Source organism: Aythya ferina, assembly GCF_964211825.1.
Source record: "Aythya ferina genome assembly, contig: HAP1_SCAFFOLD_29, whole genome shotgun sequence".
NCBI classification, from domain to species: Eukaryota; Metazoa; Chordata; class Aves; order Anseriformes; family Anatidae; genus Aythya; species Aythya ferina.
The window spans coordinates 703309-718885 of record NW_028181463.1 but is presented as its reverse complement, the minus strand read 5'-3'; the positions used below and the strand labels follow the sequence as shown (position 1 = coordinate 718885).

Sequence of the window (15577 nt, the reverse complement as noted above, 5' to 3'; positions counted from 1 at the left end):
CTGCTTTTTTTGAGATGTGGTCCTGAACAAAGAAGAGGATGAGAGTAATAAAGTACAAGAAATGTATCAGAGGGAAACGAATGCTCTTTCTCATTTAAAATCATCACCTATATTGTGACATTTAGCAGATCCCTTTCATGCATCCTGATTCATTCTGCCTGACGGTGTCTGTTGGAACAGGGGGCTCTACTGTGGGCAGTGCAGGAGTCAGCCCTGTCCTACAGCAAGAGATGAAGAGGAACATGGGGAAATGTTGGTTTCACTTCCTTCTTGATCACAAAATTCTTTGCCCCAGTATCGCTCCCAGTTCACCAAACTGCAGAGCAGAGCTGTGGAGCCTTATTTATTGATTGATTGATAGATTGATTGATTTATTTGATTTTTTTGTTTCCTCTGTCCCACCACTCCTGAGGAGTGTTTCCAAGTCACAAACCCTGGCTATTTCTGCTGGACTCAAAGGGAATCCTTGTAGGTCATTATCAGAGAAAAAGGGACTGTCACTTTAGTGCACGGTGTTCTCCTTCAGGCCAGTCTGTCCACCAAGTGTGGTTTCAGCTGCCCTGTGAGAGCTGCAGGAAAGTTCTATTCACATGTTTGACTGAAAAGAACAAAGACCCTGCTGAGAGCAGAGGAATCCAGGCTCACAGTGCCCATCTGCACACCCCTCACCCTGTCCCTCCACCCAAGTACACCAAGGGCTCACCCTATGGGCATGTGAAACCCCCATCCCCAGCCAGCCTGGGAACAAGACCAGCAGCAGCACGGCCAGCTGGAGAAGCCAGGAGGAATGCCAGCGTGCTGCTGCCAGGGGAGGCAAGGCCAGGGAGGGACAGACGGACACTCAGCAGCCCCTCCTGTGCTGCAGCTCTGCCTGCAGATAAGGCAGCTCCTGCTGGGGACACCGGGGGCTTGAGGGCAGAGGCAGTGCTGGTGGGAGAGGAGAGCAGGGGGTGTCCCAGGGAAGGCGTCTGCCCTGCAGGGGGTTGCAGGGAGGTGCCTGAGCCCTCCCTCGCACAGCATTTCTGGCAGAAGCTCCCTCTCACTGCCTGCCCATGTCCCTACTTGTTTCTATGTCCCTGCTGGGAGCTGGTTCTCTGTCCCCACATCCCCTCCCTGTCCATGCTCACAGACCCCATCCCACAAGCTGTGTGCTTCCTCAGTACAGGACATCACAGGGGTTGCAGCTCCTTAACACCTGACAAGCCCTGAGGAGACAACAAACATTGATGTTTCAGTCTTCAGGCTGAGGTGCCTGAAGGGATTTAATCACGTTAATTGCTGCCATGTTGATCTCTCCCTGCAATACTCTTGGAGTCTCAGTCTCCTGTACAATCCAGACAATTCATTGTCATGAACCCTGCCTCCCCTCCACTCCAAGAATCTGAAAGCACAGAATCCAAGCAAGTCTGCCATTTCAGATAAACCAAGCCTCGGTCTTCCTATTAAAATGCCCCCTCAAAAATACCATTCTCTAAAACATCTTCTATGCCACATTACAGGTAGAATATGACCCACCCTGACAGATGCTATCAGCCATCAGATGTGCCAGCTGCAGAAGACCCCTCTGGCAACCCCACCTGCAGTGCCCTGCTGCCAGAGCCTCACGGTGTCAAGAGCCTGCAGATGTGTCCTGCCACACGCTGCCCTTTGTTGTTGTGCTCCTCAGTGCCTCCAAGCCCTCTCTCCTTCTCTCCTGTCTGTGTGCCAGCTGCGGTCAGAGCCCCCAGCCCTGCTGCGCTGTGCAGAGGAGCTGCTCCTGGGCACAGCTGTCTCTCTGCTTCATGGGACTTTTTGAAATACGTTTTTTTTCATGTCCCACGAGCCTGGCCCAGCTCAGCAGCACAGCACCAGCCCAAGGCACTGCAATCACCCCTCTGGGGGCTTTGCTGATGAGCCCACGAACCTCAGGCACTCCGAGACAATTGAAGACAGCTCTCCAGAAGTCCAAGTCAGAGGCAAGTTTCCTGCAGTGTCCCCCTGAGGGCCAGCACTGACACAGCCTCCCTTGGAGCTCGTTAGAGCAGAACCCTGGAGGCAGTGAGGACAAGGAGACAAAAGCAATGTGAAGGTGACACTGATGTGTAGGAAAATTGGATGTGTGTCACCAAGCACAAAGGCCAGGCCTTGACCCCAAGTGCTTCGGAAGGGAGATCCTTTCCTTTACAGGTTGCTCATGGCTCTTTGTGGGGCAGTAGGAGATGGGGATTTGCATTGCCAAGTGTAGGAGAATGGTACGACCCCTGCCTGGTTCATAGGTGGGGGGTGAGGAGGCAATGAGGCCCTGATGCTTTAATGATAAGCTGTCTCCTCATGGGCGTCAGTGGCAGAGATAACAGTCATAGATATGAACACAAAGACCTGGTCCTGCTGGGACTTTCAGCCTTGTCACAGTCCTCTACCCTGTCTATACATGGCTTTGCTAGGGACTCCGAGACCTCCACATCTTTCCTTTTTGGCTGCATACCCTTATCTCTGAGGTGTCACAGCAGATCTGAGCTGAGCGTGATAACTCAGATCTTCTTGGTGGCCATGCTCCTCAGAAGGCAGCTCTGTAGGAAGCTGGCCTGGTTCCTGCTGAGCAGGCACCACTGCTCTATGGCATCCCTCGTGGTGCCCAGGCCCTCCTCCTCCTGGGCACTACTCACTCAGCAGGGTCCCAGTCTGCCCTGATGTGTGGGGTTGCTCTTCCTCTGGTACAGGACTGGGCTCTTCTCCATGTTAAAGTCAAGTGTTTTCCGAAGTCAAAATCCTGCAGATTCTCAAGGTTCACCCACAGTGATTCTATCAGCTGTTAATGTCAGCAGGCAGAGAGTTCAACCTATGGGTAATTGTGCTATATCTGACTAGACAGCAGCAGCAAGAGTTGCAGGGAAATTTGGATAATTCAGGAGTAACCGGCTAAATGGCATTGCAGCACAGTCACAGAAGGTAGGGGATGGAAGGCTGCCAGGTTCCACATTTGCTGTGCTTTCTTCTCATGCATGCTGTCAGTTTCTCTGTAGTCATGTCCTGAATGTTATGAGGCTGTGCAGGTCAAAACTGTACGGGCCAAAGCCCAACTGGAGCTCAATCCATCTATTACTGTCAAAGACAATAAAATAAAAATAAAAATAAAAATAAAAATGAAAATGAAAATAAAAATAAAAATAAAAATAAAAATAAAAATACTTTAAATGATGGAAGATTAGGGAGAATCATAATGCTTTATTGGATTTTGGGGGCAAAACCTGGTGACAAGGAATGAGGCAAAGGCTGAGACACTTAATGCCTTCTTTGTCTCTGTTATTAGCAACAAAACCAATTGTTCCCCTGGATATTTCTTCCTCCTCATGGCCAGTGCCATCCTTCCAATGCACATTTTGTAGCAGTTTTTTTCTCTCCTGCTCTTTCCTACTACCAAAGAAAGCTCCGTCAGGGTGGAAACCACTCCTGAAGTAGGCATCCCAACCCAGCAGGCTCCTTGCGGCCTCTCAGCCAACCAGACACAAGTCACCTCAGCAGCAGCTTCCAAGCCAGGGGCCTGCTGCTGGCCTTGCAGCTTCTTGGCTACACACAGCCAAGCCTTGTGCCTGCTGCTGCCCAGTCATGGACTCAAGCAGAAGGGACAGGACAACCCATCTGGGGGCCTTCTTTCTGCCTGGGTCGTCCTGGCTCTGGAGGCAGAGGGGATCCCCCAGTCAGCATGCCAAGCAGGTGCCTTCTGCTGGCCTAGCAGGGCCACTGCCAGATGTCGGCCCAAAAGTGCAGCTCCCAGGGAGAAGGCAAGGGTGACCTGCCACCTCCAGACACAAGTGACCTCACAGTCCCTGCCACAGTCACATTCCTCCTGCTGGGGCAGGAGATCCTGAAGCAGAGCTCACATATCCCTAGTCCCTTAGGGACTAGGACTCTCTTTTCTGGGTTAGAGAGTAAATAGAGGTTTTTTGGGAATGTTTGTTGTTCTTCTGTGGTTAGGGTATAGGCAAGCTCTGTAGTTTAGCATTTTATTTAGGTCTGCCAAAAAATCGAGGGATAAATAGAGCATTTTAATACTAGTGTCCACGGAAGGCAATTTGGTGAGTAAGCCTCATCTTGGCAAGGGATGCAAGGAATAATAAGAAGAGATTCTAGAGAATTCCCTGCCAGTCAGGCTTCCCAAGTCTTTCATTTCCCTGAAGCCATAGATGGAGGCTGGAGGTGCAAAGTCCCACCCACTCTAAGTGAAGAGCAGGTTTGAGACCGCCTGATGGAACTCAACAAGTACAAGTCTATGGCACCTGATGACTTGCATCCCAGCATCCTGAGGGAACTGGCTGATGCAGTTGGCAAGCCTCTCTCCATCATATTTGAAGAGTCCTGTCAGTTGTGTGAAGTCCCTGGTGACTGGAAAAAGGGAAATACCACTCCCATTTTTAAAAAGGGTAGAAAGGATAACCCAGGGAACTACTGAATGGTGAGCCTCAGCTCTGTGCCTGAAAAGATCATGGAAAAGATCCTCCTGGGATCAGTGTCAAGGCACAAAGAGGTGATCTGAGACAACAAGAATGGCTTCACCAAAGGGTAAATGGTGCCTGGCCAATCTGGTGGCTTTCTAACTATGGAGTGACCACATCAGACAACAAAAGAAGACCAGCCTATGTCATCTACTTGGGCTTCTTTAAGACCATTGCCATGGTCCCACATGACATCCTGGTCTCCAAATTAGAGAGATATTCATTTGATGGGTGCACCATTCAGTGGGTAAGGAGTTGGCCTGATGGTCACACCCAGAGAGTGGTGCTCAATGGCTCTATGTCCAAGTGGAGGCTGGTGGTGAGTCTTGTACCTCAGGGGTCTGTCCTCGGACCCGTATGGTTTAATATGTTTATTAGTGACATAGACAGTGGGGTCAAGTGCACCCTCAGCAAGTGTGCAGATGACACCAAGCTGAGAGGTGTAGTTGATGCAACAGAGAAAGGGATTCCTGTGCAAAGGGCCCTGGGCAACCTGGGCAACCTGATCTCATGGGGGGCATCCCTGCTTATGGCCAGGGGGTTAGCAATAGGTGATCTTTGAAGTCCCTTCCAACAGGAGCCGTTCTCTGATTCTATGCTCTCACAAACTATACCTCAAGCATGACTCCCATCCCATCAGCCTTCCTGTGGTCTATCACCTGACCAGAACAGAAGATGCCTCACCATCATCTTCAATGCCATGTGCATGCTTCTGGCCTTCACAGTCCCTAACTGTGCCACATTCCTCATGCAGGTCCATCAGATCCACAGACAGAAGTGACCTCCCAGCCTCCTTCACAACCATGGGCCTCCTGCAGGCCCAGTACATCCTGAATCACAGAATCACAGATCACAGAATTTTCTAGGTTGGATGAGACCTCAAGGTCATCGAGTCCAACCTCCAACCTAACGCTAACAGCCCTCCACTAAACCATATCCCTAAGCTCTACATCTAAGCGTCTTTTGAAGACTTCCAGGGATGGTGACTCCACCACTTCCCTGGGCAGCCTGTTCCAATGCCTCACAACCCTTTCTGTAAAGAAGTTCTTCCTAACATCTAACCTAAAACTCCCCTGGCTCAACTTAAGCCCATTCCCCCTCGTCCTGTCACCAGGCACGTGGGAGAACAGGCCAACCCCCACTTCTCTACAGCCTCCTTTAAGGTATCTGTAAAGAGCAATAAGGTCGCCCCTGAGCCTCCTCTTCTCCAGGCTGAACAAGCCCAGCTCCCTCAGCCGCTCCTCGTAGGACTTGTTCTCCAGGCCCCTCACCAGCTTCGTCGCCCTTCTCTGCACCCGCTCAAGCACCTCGATGTCCTTCTTGTAGCGAGGGGCCCAAAACTGAACACAGTACTCGAGGTGCGGCCTCACCAGAGCTGAGTACAGGGGGACGATCACCTCCCTAGCCCTGCTGGTCACGCTGTTCCTAATACAAGCCAGGATGCCGTTGGCCTTCTTGGCCACCTGAGCACACTGCTGGCTCATATTCAGCCGACTGTCCACCATCACTCCCAGGTCCTTCTCTGCCTGGCAGCTTTCCAACCATTCCTCTCCCAGCCTGTAGCTCTGCTTGGGGTTATTGTGCCCCAGGTGCAGGACCCGGCACTTGGCCTTGTTAAACTTCATGCAGTTGACCTCAGCCCATCGGTGCAGCCTATCCAGATCCTCCTGCAGAGCTTTCCTACCCTCAAGCAGATCGACACACGCACCTAACTTGGTGTCATCTGCGAACTTACTGAGGGTGCACTCGATGCCCTCGTCCAGATCATCGATGAAGATATTAAAGAGGACCGGCCCCAGCACCGAGCCCTGGGGCACACCTGACCTCATCCCAGCATTCCCAGCCAGCTCCTCCTTGTGGCCTCTGATCTGATCAGATACCTATCACCTCACATGCCTGTTCCAATGCTGAGTGACTGCTGCAGGACTTCACAGTTCCTGCTCTACCCCAAGGGGACAAGCAGCTGAAGTTAGGTGTAGAAGTGGGGTTGAAGCTGAGATGTGTTGTGTGCATGGTGGAGGGCTTTGGGAGTTATGTGTTCAGATTAACATTTAGGCATTAGAGGTCACCTTCTAGGGTTAAGGGAATGGTAGGCCTTTAAGGGAGGGATCAGTGTTCTGCTCAAGATGCCTGCTCAAGGGGTAGGGGAAGAGCAAGCTTTGTGGGTTAGAGTTCAGTTCTTGGTGGAGGGCTAGGCTTAAGGCTGGTGTTTTACTCCTTGGTTAGGCTTAATCATCCTTCTGCTTGCTCTTCTAGTAGAAGATGAATTTGACATCTGCATTTTCAAAGTACAGAGGAACGTCTTTGATCAACCTGCCCTTTCCAAGGTCTTTGAGATAGGTCTTATGACAATGTCAGCAGCTCCACCAGCACCTCTCTAACCCTTCTCACACTACCTCTAAGAAACCTGAGGACTGACCAGGAGAATTCTGAAGGTTTTATGTCTTCATGGGCTTAACACGGTCAATGGTAGCAGTGTCATAGATAATCATAGAAACATGGGATCATAGAATCATAGAATGGTTTGGGTTGGGTTCATTCCAGCTTGTCCTTGAACACTTCCAGTTATGGGACATTCGCAGGTTTTCCAGGCAACCTATTCCAGTGCCTCATTATCTTCAGAGGAAAGAATTTCTTCCATATATCTAATTTAAACCTACCCTCTTTTAGTTTAACATCATTTCTCCTTGTCCCATCACTACACCCCCAAAGACTGTCTCCCCAGCTTTCCTGTAGGTCCTCTCTAAGTACTGAAAGGTTGCCCTAAGGTCTCTCCCGTGCCTTGTCTTCTCCAGGTTGAACAGTACCAGCTTGTCCAGAATGCCTTCATAGCAGACGTGCTCCAGCCCCTTGATCTAGACTTGTTCTAATAATTCCATGTACTCGAACTGCCGCGTTAAACCACAGCAGTCTTTTTGGCACCCAGTGTGGGGCACAAAGGGTTGAGATAAGGACAGATCTTACCACAGAGTGCTAAAGTTAAATTGTTATAAGCATTAGACCAGTTTAATAGTTGCTGATCACAAGGTCGACATTTTGGATCTCAGGTCTGTTGGGCTTGTTTTCAGAAATGTGTTGTATAGCACATTACTTACTGCATGTGTGCCCATTGTGCTCTTTATCATTTCTGGGTCTGGTATAAAGTTATTTTGCTATGTTGTGTAACACTGGCTTATGAGTCAGGAAAATTACTGGTCATGTGACAAATCTGTTCTTTGTACTGAGCATTGCCATCACCTCCATACCTCAGGAACCATCACTCAGAAACTCTTAAGAACTACACCCTTCCCCTTTTTGCTTTAGGGAGCCAATCCATGAGGAGAAACGGAAGAGACACTTCTCCACTTATGCACTCTCTCTTTCTCCTTCACCTCCCCCTTCTCCTCCAGGCTAATTACACTAGCTCTACAAAGCTTTGGATACCCATGGGATGGTCCTACTGTGATGTCTCCTGAATGTGTTTCAATTTTTGGTTAAGGATAAACATCTCGTTAAGAATGCCCTTCAGAGTCCTGCCCCAAGGCAGGAGAGTTAGGAGTGGTAGGGAGCATGGGAGGATCTGGGCAGGCACCTAGAGCAGTGGGCACCTCCAGTGCTTTGGAACTTCCCCCCTGAGCACGTGCAGAATCCTTAAAAACTGCAGAAGTGCTGAAAATGAGGGGTTATCACCTTGGCAATTCCAAAGGGAATTCCAAAGGGAGCCTCAGTCAGTGCCACTCCAAGCCCAGTGACAGGCCCTGAAGCCACTACAACACCTCTGACATGTCCTGCCGCCACTCCAGCACCTATGACGGGCCCCAGGTCTAGTCTGGGGCCTAGACCAGACCCCCCAGGTCTGCTCTTGCTAAGCCAGAGCACCAACCTTTGCCAGGATCTCTTGCCTCTACATGCAACAGAAAACAGTGGGTGTGAAAATCAGGCTCCTGAGAATGGAAAAGAACTCAGGTCAGGCTGCTCTGTGGCTGGGCCAGGCCTCTTGTGCTGGCCTGGGGAGCGGGGCTGGCCCTGCGGGGCACAGGCACCCTGTGCTGGGGATCTGCCAGGCAAGAGAGCAGGGCTCCTGCAGCTTCACGGTCCTCCATCTCCTGGCACCACGGACACATCCTTGATCAACACATCCAGAATATAAACACCTATCGGCCAGCTGCTTTCTCTTCTTCATGATGAATTGGAGGCAGAATTGCAAAAATAAGTAAAACTCACAAATTGTGAGCCACAGAATGCCCTGATCCTCTGCAAACACTGCTCAAAAACAGCGACCAGAGCTGTGGGTTACCAGCACTGCTCTGGTCACATATCCAAAATACAGCACCTCAGGGGCTGCTCTGCAGAGACTAACTCCATCCCAGCCAGAGCCAGTACAGGGCCCCTGATGGACAAGAAGACTCCCTCTAAGCTCTGTGAGGAGCCAGGAAGGTGATAATAAGCACCAGGACAATTGAGGAAGCCCAAAAGCCCTTCTGAAGGGTCACTGAGAGCCACCTGAGAGGCACTGCTGTGCAGTGGGGAGGGCCAGGAGAAAGAACTGTGAGAAACAAGGACACCCAGGGCTTTAGCAGATCCTTAAAGTCCTGCCTGAGTCCCCAGATGGAAAGCAGGGTATGTCTGTGGGTGGAGAAGTAGCCAAATATTGTGACTGGGACAGGGCTGAAGGTCCCTGCGTGAAGCTGGGTGGATGGAGAAGTGTGCACCTTGCATGTGTGCCTCAGCCTGGGAGCAGGGGCCTGCCCGCGGTGCAGGATGTCTGGGCTGTGCTCAGCCATGCCCCAGGAGATGACCTTGCTCTCTTCCTCCCCAACACTCCCCACACGGGGCAGGCCCTCAGGAAACATCCCTGAGCCTGGAGATGCACCAACCTGCTGCAGTGAGGTGCCACTACTGCAGGGGAAGAAGGGAGGGTTGGAGAGACACATGGGACCTGCAGGCAAGAGTGGTGTGGACTGGGGAACTGAGTTCCTGGGTAAATTTACTCTGGAGCCGTAGGAGCCATTCTGGAAAGAAAACTTGTAGGGAGGAACCGCACTTTTGTGATGGTGCCGAGCTGCTGGGCACATTGTGCAGGGTGCTCTGATGGACTTTTGTGTCCTTTTCCATTGTGTATTAAATGCCACTTTTTTCAGGAATAGAGTAGCCAACAGAGGTGTGATGGATACTCTGAGATCATGAAAGCCACCAGAAAGATGCCTCTAAGAATATAACTGATATAGGGAGGTCAGGAGAAGCCCTGGTCAGGAGAAATTTGAGTTTTGGAGGAGGGAATAGGGGATTATCCAGTAGAAATTAAGTATTTTGTAAAAGGTAAGAGGGTTCATGCTATGTGGAAGCTGCTGTAACTGTGTCATAAAACAGTTATATGAGGCTATTCCCCAGCTTCAAAAAGTAAACTTAATTCCTAAATTTAAATGCCACTCCACACCCAGACAGGAATTGACTACTCCTACGCCTGATCTCAAAGTATGCATTGAAGCCAAAACTCAGCACATAGCCTCTTTCCCTTACACTTACTCTCTTGCTTACTTTGATCCCTGTCCTTAACGCTAGATTTAAATGCTCAATTTAAGCCTACAATTATTGGAAAAACTAAACAAACCCTAAATCATGAAGCTTTTCCATACTTTAACCACAGACCTGATACGCAAAGCAGAACACCAAATAATCCCAATAAATCTTTCTTTAAACTCAAACCCAGAAAGGTAAGCCCTAGTCCCTGATCCCATGCGTGAACCTAACAGCTGATTCCCTTGTTCCTGTGCATTAACTTCCTCATCTTCAGCCCCTTTCCTAACCCTTACCTTTAGGTACCATACTGGGTCTGGCCCTTGGTGCAGGCCAAGAACTGTGAGGGTGCAATGCAGTCACATGGCATGCAAAGATGGATGTGACGGGCCATGGATCTGAGCAGCTTGTGGACCACAAGGAGGAGATGGGTGGGAATGCTCTGATGGGCTCAGCTCTGCCTCAGGATCTCCTGCCCCAGAAGGAACAATGTGACTGTGGCAGTGACTGCGAGGTCACTTCTGTCTCTGCACTTGATAGGGTAGCAGCAGGAATGTGTCACAGAAAGGGACTGGGAGGTCACTTCTGCCTGAAGAAGGTCGAAGGTCACCGTTGACTTTTGAGAAGTCAAGGCACCAACACCAACACTCCAACACCTCTGTGTGTGTGTGTGGGGGGGTCTGTGTGTGAAGCCCCCCATATGGGTTGTCCTGTCCCTTCTGCTTGAGTCCATGAGTGGGCAGCAGCAGGCACAAGGCTTGGCTGTGTCTAGCCAAGAAGCTGCAAGGCCAGCAGCAGGCCCCTGGCTTGGAAGCTGCTGCTGAGGTGACTTGTGTTTGCTTGGCTGAGAGGCCGCAAGGAGCCTGCTGGGTTGGGATGCCTACTTCAGGAGTGGTTTCCACCCTGATGGAGCATTCTGTGATATTAGGAAAGAGCAGGAGAGAAAAAACTTGCCAAAATGTGTGCCCAGGAATGTTGGCAATGGCCATGAGGAGGAATAAATGTCCAGTGGAACAACTGGTCTCGCTGATCTAGTCAGAGGCAAAGAAGGCATTAAGTACCTCATCCATTACGTTATCTCGAGGTCTTCACCAGATTTCCCGCATATCTAATAAAGGATGATGGTTCTCCTTAATCTTCCTTTATTTATAGTATTTTTATAAACAGTTTTTCATTGTCTTTGAGAGTCACAGAGAGATTGAGCTCCAGCTGGGCTTTGGCCCTTCTATTTTTCACCTGCACAGCCCCATAACATTCAGGACACAGCTCCAGACAAACTGACAGCATGCATGAGAAGGAAACACAGAAGAGGTGGAACCTGTCAGCTTTCCATTCTCTTCTGTGGCTCTGTGCTGCAATGCCATTCAACTGGTTATTCCTGTATTATCCAAACTTTCCTGATGCTGCTGTCTTCTCAGAGATAGCACAATAACATGCAAAGTTTGAACTGTCTGCCTGTAGACATGAAAAGCTGACAGAATGGAGCATCAGTGTGGGGCAACCTTGAGAAACTGCAGGATTTTGCCTACAGAAACCTCTTGGCATTTACAAGGAGAAGTGCCCAGTCCTGAAACAGAGGAAGAGGAACCCCACACATCAGGGCAGAATGGGAGCCTGATGAGTGAGCAGTGCCCAGGAGGAGGAGGGCCTGGGCACCACGAGGGATGCCATATGAGCAGTGGTGCCTGCTCAGCAGCAGCTAGGCCAGTTTCCCACAGAGCTCCTTACGAGGAGCATGGCCACCAAGAAGATCTGAGTTATCAGACTCCTCAGAGATCCAGTGTGGCACTACACAGAAGAGGGTCTGCAGCCAGCAGGAAAAGACATACAGGTCTAGGAGTCCCTACGACAGCCTGGTGTGGAGAGGATCAAGGGCTATGGCAAGGCTGAAAGTCTCAACAGGGCTCAGGTCTTTGTGTCCATGGCTATGGCTGTTGTCTCTGCCACTGAGGCCTAGGAGGAGACAGCTGATTGTTAAAGCACCAGGGCCTCATTGTCTCCTCGCTGCCACTCATGAACCAAGCAGGGGTCGTACCATTCTCCTGCACTTGGCAATGCACATTCCTATCTCCTACTGCCCCAAAAAGAGCCCTGAGCAAGGTGTGAATGGAAAGGATACCCCTTAAAATGGGATGGATGTCAGGGCCTGGCCCTTGTTCTTGGTGACACACATCCACTTTTCCTATACATCAGTGTCACCTTCACATTGCCTTTGTCTCCTTGTCCTCACTGCCTCCAGTGTTCTGCTCTAATGAGCTCCAAGGGAGGCTGTGTCAGTGCTGGCCCTCAGGGGGACACTGCAGGAAACTTGCCTCTGACTTGGACTTCTGGAGAGATGTCTTCAATTGTCTCTGAGTGCCTGAGGTTTGTGGGCTCATCAGCAAAGCCCCCAGGATGATCATTGCAGTGCCTTGGGCTGATGCTGTGCTGCTGAGCTGGGCTGGGCTCGTGGGACAGAGAAAACTCATTTCAAAAGTGTTCCTGTTGCAGAGAGACAGCTGTGCCCAGGAGCAGCTCCTCTACACAGCGCAGCAGGGCTGGGGGCTCTGACCGCAGCTGGCACACAGAGAGGAGGGAATGAGAGAGGGGCTGAAGGCACTTGGCAGTGGGAGGATGCTGAGAGCTGCCTGCAGGAGAAACCTGCACAGCCCTTGACAAGGTAAGTGCCTGGCTGCAGGGCCATACAGCTGCAGGTCCTGGAAGGGTCTTGTGCTGGGTCTTGTTTCTGGGAGGGCAGTGGGCAATGCAGTAGGCTTTGAGAGTCCTGCTGGGTTGCAGTGTGAGGTGAGAAAGTCTGGCAGAAGCCCCTTGGAGTGTCATAACCCAGCTGCCCTTTTTAGCCAAGAGTTGGGTGTCCAAGTCTCCTCCAGACACTGCAGGGGATGCAGATTGGGTATTGGGACACCCCAGATTTTGAATATCCAGCTCTGTCCATGGGGCATTGTGCTAGGCTGCATGCTTCTTTCCCGCAGGATGCAGCTCTCTCGTGGCATCCTTGTGTTATCCAGGTACCTCAAGGAGAAGACCCCTCTGTACTAAAACCATGTCTGTGCTGCTGGATGGCTGTCTGTGGGCAGCTGGAATGAGGCCTCTGCACTCTTGGAGAAGAGGGAAAAGCTGAGATCCTGCTCATGTACCTGGAGATAAGGTGAGGATTCTGTCCATCTGCACTGGGGTTGGGGCTTCTTTGCTTTAAGCTGTCTCTCCTTCTTTGGAAACACAAGAGTGTGATTGTTTTACTAAGCATAATAAAATCTGACTCGCTCTACAGTGTGGTTGGAGGTGTTTTTTGCAACAACCCTGCAAAGTTCATGGATCTCATAAGTGGACTGAACTTGAGTTTCCCCCTTGTTCCTGCTTTCTGACTGCTTCACAGAAGGAAGGACACCTCTAAAGTCCCCAGTAAGGCATGCTTGCAGTGCCAGTCTCACCCAACATCACCTGGGACTCAAGCGATAGAGCTACAGAAAGCTCTTTTTGCAAGAGAGAGGCTTCAGATGAGAGTGGTCTAAGGCTTGCAGTAGGTTTTCCTCAGAGAATTGTCTTCTAAACTTTTTCTGCCTTCTCCTTCTCTACAGACAACAGTGTTCAATGTCAGAAAATGCCCAACATCAGCTCCATCACAGAGTTCCTCCTGCTGGCATTCGCAGACACGCGTGAGCTGCAGCTCCTGCACTTCGCGCTCTTCCTGGGCATCTACCTGGCTGCCCTCCTGGGCAACGGCCTCATCCTCAGCGCCGTAGCCTGCCACCACCGCCTCCACACCCCCATGTACTTCTTCCTCCTCAACCTCGCCCTCCTGGACCTGGGCTGCATCTCCACCACTCTGCCCAAAGCCATGGCCAATGCCCTCTGGGACACCAGGGCCATCTCCTATCAAGGCTGTGCTGCACAGGTCTTTCTCTTTGTCTTCTTTATCACAGCAGAGTTTTCCCTTCTTACCGTCATGGCCTATGACCGCTACGTTGCCATCTGCAAGCCCCTGCACTACGGGAGCCTCGTGGGCAGCAGAGCTTGTGCCCAGATGGCAGCAGCTGCCTGGGGCAGTGGCTTTCTCAATGCTCTCCTGCACACAGCCACTACATTTACCCTGTCCCTCTGCCATGGCAATGCTTTGGACCAGTTCTTCTGTGAAATCCCCCACATCCTCAAGCTCTCCTGCTCAGATGCCTACCTCAGGGAAGTTGGATTTACTGCATTTAGCTCTTGTTTAGTTGTTGGTTGCTTTCTTTTTATTGTGGTGTCCTATGTGCAGATCTTCAGGGCAGTGCTGAGGATGCCCTCTGAGCAGGGCAGGCACAAAGCCTTTTCCATGTGTCTCCCTCACCTGGCCGTGGTCTCCCTGTTTGTCAGCACTATCATGTTTGCCTACCTGAAGCCCCCCTCATTCTCCTCCCCATCCCTGGATCTTGCAGTATCTTTTCTGTACTCCATGTTACCTCCAGCAGTGAACCCCCTCATCTACAGCATGAGGAACCAGGAGCTCAAGGGTGCACTGAGGAAATTGTTTGAATACATATTTCTTAAGAAACTGTAATGTTCCTTTACATTCCAAGTTTATCTCAGAAACAGTTAAGAAAGTAATTTGGTTTTATTTTTCTTGATAAATATTATCTTCAAGTTGTGGAGTCGATTTAATTAATGTCATTGTTAGCCTCCTACCTGTTCATTTATCTCTTTATTTTTCCTAATCATCTCATGTATATCTAAAGCCAGGCTTTCTGTGTAGCTATAGACAATAAAGAAGCGAACAGAAATTCATAGGTCTCAGCTGCAGTGTATTCCCATCTCCTTGGAACTAGCAAAGAAACTATTTAAATATATATATATATATATATATATATAAAAAAAAAAAAAATAGCAAAATCTATTTGTGACAGTGATGCTTTACCACTTCCTTGAAACAAGGCCTCAATAGATGCAGCTGATTTTCAGGAGGACAGACATTTTCATAATGGGAGCCCACCTCTCCCTTCTCCTTCCATTTTCCACCTTTTATTGCTGAGTGTGACAACATATGGTATGGAATATCTCTGTGGCTGGTTTAGGTCAGCTGCCCTGCTGATGTCCCTTCCCTGTCTCTTGCGCACCTGCAGCCTGCTGGCTCTTTGAGGAGGGGGGATTAGAGGGATTCCTGATGCTGTGACAACATTGCTCAACAGTAGACAAAACAGAACCATGATACCAGTGCTGTTCTAGCTACTCAAGCAGAGCACAGCACTGGGTGGGTTTCTACAGGAAAAGTTAACTCCATCCCAGCCATACCCAGTACGGTCACATATTGAAAACACAGCACCACAGGGGCTGCTCTGCAGAGGCTAACTCTGTCCCAGACAGAGCTAGTGCAGGGCCACACAGTGGACAAGAAGGCTCCCTCTGAGCTCTGTGGGGAGTCAGGAAGCTCCTAATAAGCACCAGGATGACTGAGAAAGCCCAAAGGCCCTTCTGAAGGTTGACTTATTCCCACCTGGGAGGCAGTGCTTGGCAGTGGGAAGGGCTATAAGAAAGACATGTGAGAAGGCTGTGAGAAACAAGGAAATATCACTGCCATTGACCCAGGCCTGCAAAAAATTACTCACTGGCCTACTCTGTCAGGCCAGCGTGAGCCC

The 15577-nt window shown here is 50.3% G+C and overlaps 1 protein-coding gene across 1 annotated transcript; it reads left to right on the top strand.

The window, feature by feature from the left end:
- Window positions 1-13569: 13569 nt before the first annotated feature.
- Window positions 13570-14505, top strand: LOC311428036 (olfactory receptor 14C36-like; the record flags this gene model as incomplete). Its single annotated transcript, XM_084539598.1, has 1 exon — window positions 13570-14505. The coding sequence occupies one exon, from the start codon at window positions 13570-13572 to the stop codon at window positions 14503-14505; it is 936 nt and encodes a 311-aa protein (XP_084395724.1).
- Between the last annotated feature and the right edge of the window lie 1072 nt (window positions 14506-15577).